We start from the raw sequence: 5,361 nt of genomic DNA, 5'->3' as shown, positions 1-5,361 counted from the left end.
AGGAATCACAAGCTCAGTGGAGACTGATGGGGAAACGAGATAAAAAATAAAATGGAACTGGAAACCGGTACGTCCAGTGTCCATGTCAAAATCCCTGACGAGCCAGAACTGTTTCCTGCCGGTGAGGAGGAAGGAGGGCTCTGCGGGAGAGCAGCCAGCACCCACTGCACACGGGGGAGCTCCGATGGGTGCAGGGGGTGCGAGGCAACAGGAGAACAAGAGATTTGGAGCTCAGACCCCATGGATACTATCAGAGAAACTATGCTCAAAAGTTATTTTTCTTCTGTGATTACTCAGGAGGTATCTAGTTTTCAAAATGCAGAATTCTCTCACAACATAGCTCCACACTAGCTGTAAGAAACATCTCTCAGCCAGCAGGTTTAACCACGGGAGAGGCTGGCTCGCCTGGAACCGTACCGGGAATGTAATTAACAACAAGGTCTAAACTGTTTATAGTGCTACAGGAAACCATCCTCAGACAGCAAACATTTGGAAAATAAACCAGAGAACTGAGGCAGACTAATGCAGAGCTCCTCAGTGGACACCACCAGCACCTTCAAGGACGGACAGAGCTGTGACCGTACGGGAGGTGAAGCGTCTCACTGCCCGAGCCTCTTCCAACAGCCTCTGCCGCTGCTGCTCCTCCAAGCACGAGCGTTCTGCCCCCTCCCTGGTAAGCAGGACCCCAAAGCTCACGCTAACGGTGGTCAAAGAACACTGACTGCAGGCAGCCCTTACCTTTAGACTTACAAAATAAATATACAACCAGAAGGAGAAGAAAAAAAAAAGTGTTATCTTAAGTCACTCAGCTGTTTTCCTCCCCAACACACCGCTCTGGAACGGGAACACTGCCCCAGGATTGTCTTTTTTCCAAGGTTTCTGCTCAATGAATGAAGGGTCTCAGCTCACCACGTGGAGAGCAGTTCACCTGCTACAGCCACGGGCAAAGCTGCCAGGAGCTGAAAAAGCCGTTACGCCTTCACTACGCTCAGGAAAACATTCCCAGTGAATCCTATAGGATGTAGTTGACTGCAGCCACAAATAGTTCTGGGGTTAGCATTCGCTGTGACAATTCTTTCAGGAGAGGTTGTTTAAGATGCTGCAATACCCCGTTTCCTGCTCCCTGCCTCCCATCCTCCCCCATGATTACCCTCCAACTGTTATTTCAGTTTAACTGGTTGCAGAGCAACATTCTCCACCAGATCACCCCACAGCCCCAACACAAAGGGAACTGCGCTGCCGGGTATCTCCAAAACAATGCAGCAAGACACAAGATGCACAGGCAGATTTTGCTTTTTAAAAATACTCTTTCCATCCTCTGGAATGATCTTTTCATGGCTTCACCTGCAGCCAGTTCGTTAGCACTTTTACCCCTTTCACCCTCACTGTGTGTTCAAGCAACCCTCGACGGCTCGCTGCCTGGGCTCAGAGATCACGGACGGGCTGGGGGCAATTCAGTCTCGCAGGATAAAAATGCTCTGGGGTTAAAAACTACTCGCTGTCTCTCTAGCACGGGAAACTAGAAATACAAGATACTAGAATTAACATAAAGTAGTGAGAGATGATGGCTCATCTAAAAATCCAAATTAAAAAAGCATTATCTAATTTAACCCATACAATGAGAAGTTCAGAAGGGTCTTTGGAGGAGGGAATACCAGACCCCTCCAGATCTCCTCATGCTGAAAACGGCCACAGCTAACAGCCGTTAGCAGAGGTGACCCTGAATCAGCTGCAGAACAAAGCCCCACATCCACACACTTCCCTGTTGTCCACTAGGAACATCTACAGACCTTAACATGCTTCACCTGCTCCGAGCCACAACACAAGAGTAAAGTGCAAACTAGTGTCTGGGAATCGTGACTGCACACCCCTGCTCCAATTGCTCAGGAAACAAGCCCAAACAGAAGGCCAACATTTCTAATTTACGAATGCCCGACAACCTTCTGCACAGCAAGGATCAGCGTACGAGCGGCCACTACTGCAGCACGTGCACACGCTCGCACGGAGCTGCTATACTTAGTACAGAGCACAGCCCACCTTCAGCAAGCCCAAGGACTCCGGAATTTCTTCTTCTAGTTTTAGCTGCTACAACAACAGTTGCTAGAAGGAATGGCAAGCCACATCTGTGATTTTCCCTACTGCCCAAATCGTCCTCGTCTCCTCCTGATTTGAAAGCAAATCGTTTCGGGCAGCCACTCGAGATGCAAACACGCTGTATTTTCTCCCATCAGCACAGCACATCAATTCAGTTTCCTCTGTATTTTGGATGTGGAGATTACAGAAAACACGGAATGCACTAAAAAAACCCACCACATCGTCGGTCAGTGGAAAAATTCAGCGTCCCAGAAGAGCCTGCATTACCTCTCTGAAGAATTCAAGCCACAGTCAGATGTTCGCTGTCTCAGTGAGCGTGCCAGTTAAAGACATTTTCTCTCCCCAATTGTTCCTGCCCCTCTGCAGGAGCCAAGAGGAGAGACCACAGACTCACTCCCTGGCTGCTCTGGTGCAAAGTCAGCTGCCTCCGTCTACAGCCCCAGCTGCTGCAGATCAGCCAGAGGCGTCGGGGGAGGCTCAGCCCATCCGCTCCTCCAGGTGAGCTCCTTCTGGAGCAGACGTCTGACCATCAACTTACACCGACTGCCTCACCGTACGGGCTGAAAGCTCAGGGAAGCAAAACCAACGATGAATTACCGCTTACAGTTTGCCTAACATGTTAAATTACATAAAGCGAGTTTCAAGTTCACCCAGGAAGTGCAGTAACCTGGGGGGGAAACACCTCTTCGGACACCACTCCAGTTTCCATGTGTTTCTGCCTGATTCGGGCTGAACACGGACGTTTCACAGGTGCCATAACACACAGCCAGATTGTGAGGTACGCATGTTTTCTACTACTGTATTCTTACTCTTCCAAAAGTCTCACCAAATAACCTGTACGAGCAGTGCCACCAGGGCAAAAAGGACTGTGGGGACGGAGAGGAAAAACATCCATGACTATCCCTCAGAACCTCTCAGGCGTACACAGAGAAACGAGAGCAGAGCAGAAACAGCCTGAAAGAAACGTTCACTATGTAAAGTCACATCAGAACACACAGATTTTACAGAACAGCTTCCAGAGTGCTCAAACCACTACACCTCTCACAGCAAGGACAAAGGCACTGGTATTCCTGAAGTTAAGAGAAGAGCTGTAGTAACAAAGGCCAAACTCCAAAAGCCCCAAGTTCTTTGGGAAGTGCCGATCACATAAATGCACTCTGGAGGCAGCCTCTTCACTCGCAGCTCCTGTTTGGACCAGAGATGCAGCATGGCTAACACGGCGCGGAGCATTTCTATACCGACTGCATTCCAGCTCGCATCTTAATTGCCATGGAGCTACAGCCAAAGCTCCGCAGCACCCATGGCGACAACTGGAAACTCACTTAACATAAGCTGAAGCTAGGAAAAAAAAAAAGAATCAACGTTAGACTATGCATTCATGTGTGTAAGAGGACAAATAACAAACATCTGAAATAAACCACTGAATTAGAACTACCTCCAATAATAGTTTCCTTCTGTAGAAAGGTTACTTACTAAAGGAAAAAAAAGATACAACTATCATGAAACCAAAATCCAGCTGGTTCCTACTGCCCCTCCAGAATGCCCTGGGTTCAGAAAGGAAGCAAGAAACTCCAGTATCAATAAAAGAAAGTTTAGGTGAGAAAGACAGTTCATACATGGTCATCTCTAATCTCAGGGAAAGACAAGTGAGTTCAGAAAGAGCAAAACACACCCTAAACAAGCCGCCCTCCTGAAAAGCATGATCACACTTCCACACACAGCAAACCAACCAAGGCTTCCAGAAACAGGTGAAAACATTCTCCCTGGCTGAACTTCTCACCAGGGAAGGGCACGAGATCCCGCACCTGGAGCTGAATGGCCAAGGCTCAGAGCACAACCCTCCCCACGATTCTCAGCCCTTCTGCAGGGCCACCTAAACAAGCCGCCCTCCTGAAAAGCATGATCACACTTCCACACACAGCAAACCAACCAAGGCTTCCAGAAACAGGTGAAAACATTCTCCCTGGCTGAACTTCTCACCAGGGAAGGGCACGAGATCCCGCACCTGGAGCTGAATGGCCAAGGCTCAGAGCACAACCCTCCCCACGATTCTCAGCCCTTCTGCAGGGCCACCTCCCGAGGTGGCTGTAATCCAACCCCAGGAGCTCATCCAGCCCCTGGCCTCTCTGCCCAGAGCCGACATGGACGCTGCTGAGCGCCAGGCAGGGAGGGAGGTGTTCTCCAAAGTGTGAACGCCACTTTAAAGGGAATTGCCAGAAACCCGAACAAAGCAATTCCACACTAATCACTCTGCAGCCCAATTACACAGCCACTGCACAGTGACCCATGCCCCGCCACGATGGGGAAAGGGGTGAACACCTCCACCCCCAGAGCCACCCCATTCCCCAGGACACGAAGACAACGCCGAGAGCACGCACCTGGCGATGGGGCTGCGGCTCACAGACCGCTTCACGGTGAAAGGGCTGCTGGAGCGCCGTCGGCTGTACGGGCTGGGCGACCTCCCGCTGTACGACCCGCTGCCCCTCTCGTAGCTCGAGGAACGCCTCCGGTTATAGGGGCTTATGGACCTCTGCCGCCTGCTGTAAGGGCTGGGAGAGCGAGTGTTGGACTGGTAGGCCACGGGCTCCTTGTAGGGTGGGCTGATCGACTGCCGGCGCGAGGAGCCGCCGGGGCTTTTCCTGTAGGGATCGTAGTTACTGGATGTGTGAGAGCGGGGAGGGCTGAGGTCGTACTCCTGGATGTAGGAGGCTCCTGAGGGGCTGTCGTCCAATTTCGGGCTGTCGGACCATTTTCTGTAGGGACTTCTGGATTTCCGCTTTGGACTGTCAATTGTTTTGTAACTTTTTGGAGCATCCCTTTTCCTATGGCTTTTACTGCGCTCTTTGTGGCTGGACTTGAGCTCCCGATCCTTTCGGGATTTCTCCTTGTGCGCTTTGGCTGACCGGGACTCCTTGTTGCTACTCTTCGAGGACAGCGACTTGGGGCGCTCCTCACTCTCAAGAAGCCTCTTGGAAGATCCCGATATTCTCTCCTTGGTGGATCCGGACCTGCTGGATGCCTCCAGGCTTTTTTCTAACTTCCTCTCTTTTTCTGCGTGTTTGCTCTTCATCAGCTCACGAATACGCTTGTGCTGGTGGTGCCGGTGTTTCTGGATCCTCTCGCTCCTGTCCGCTTTCCTTTCCTCAGTCTCCCTCCTGTCCAGCTTGAGGGCCACATCATCCGAGAAGGTATCCGAATCCGAGCTGATGTCATCATACTCCACCAGCGGCTTGATCATCGTGCCCAAGGGTGCCGCCGTCTCCCGGG

The 5,361-nt window shown here is 51.1% G+C and overlaps 1 protein-coding gene across 1 annotated transcript in view; it reads right to left on the bottom strand.

Annotated features, from left to right (window-relative positions):
* Window positions 1–5,356, bottom strand: part of CDK12 (cyclin-dependent kinase 12) — a gene marked incomplete at its 5' end in the record, with an annotated part of 21,733 nt that extends 16,377 nt beyond the window's left edge. The window contains 2 exon segments of the mRNA XM_010083385.1: window positions 3,333–3,335; window positions 4,473–5,356. Of these exon segments, the coding sequence (XP_010081687.1) occupies window positions 3,333–3,335; window positions 4,473–5,356 (887 nt within the window).
* Window positions 5,357–5,361: the final 5 nt, after the last annotated feature.

Source organism: Pterocles gutturalis, unplaced genomic scaffold (genome assembly GCF_000699245.1).
Source record: "Pterocles gutturalis isolate BGI_N339 unplaced genomic scaffold, ASM69924v1 scaffold39585, whole genome shotgun sequence".
In the NCBI taxonomy this organism is placed as follows: Eukaryota; Metazoa; Chordata; class Aves; order Pterocliformes; family Pteroclidae; genus Pterocles; species Pterocles gutturalis.
This window is presented reverse-complemented; position numbering and strand designations above follow the sequence as displayed.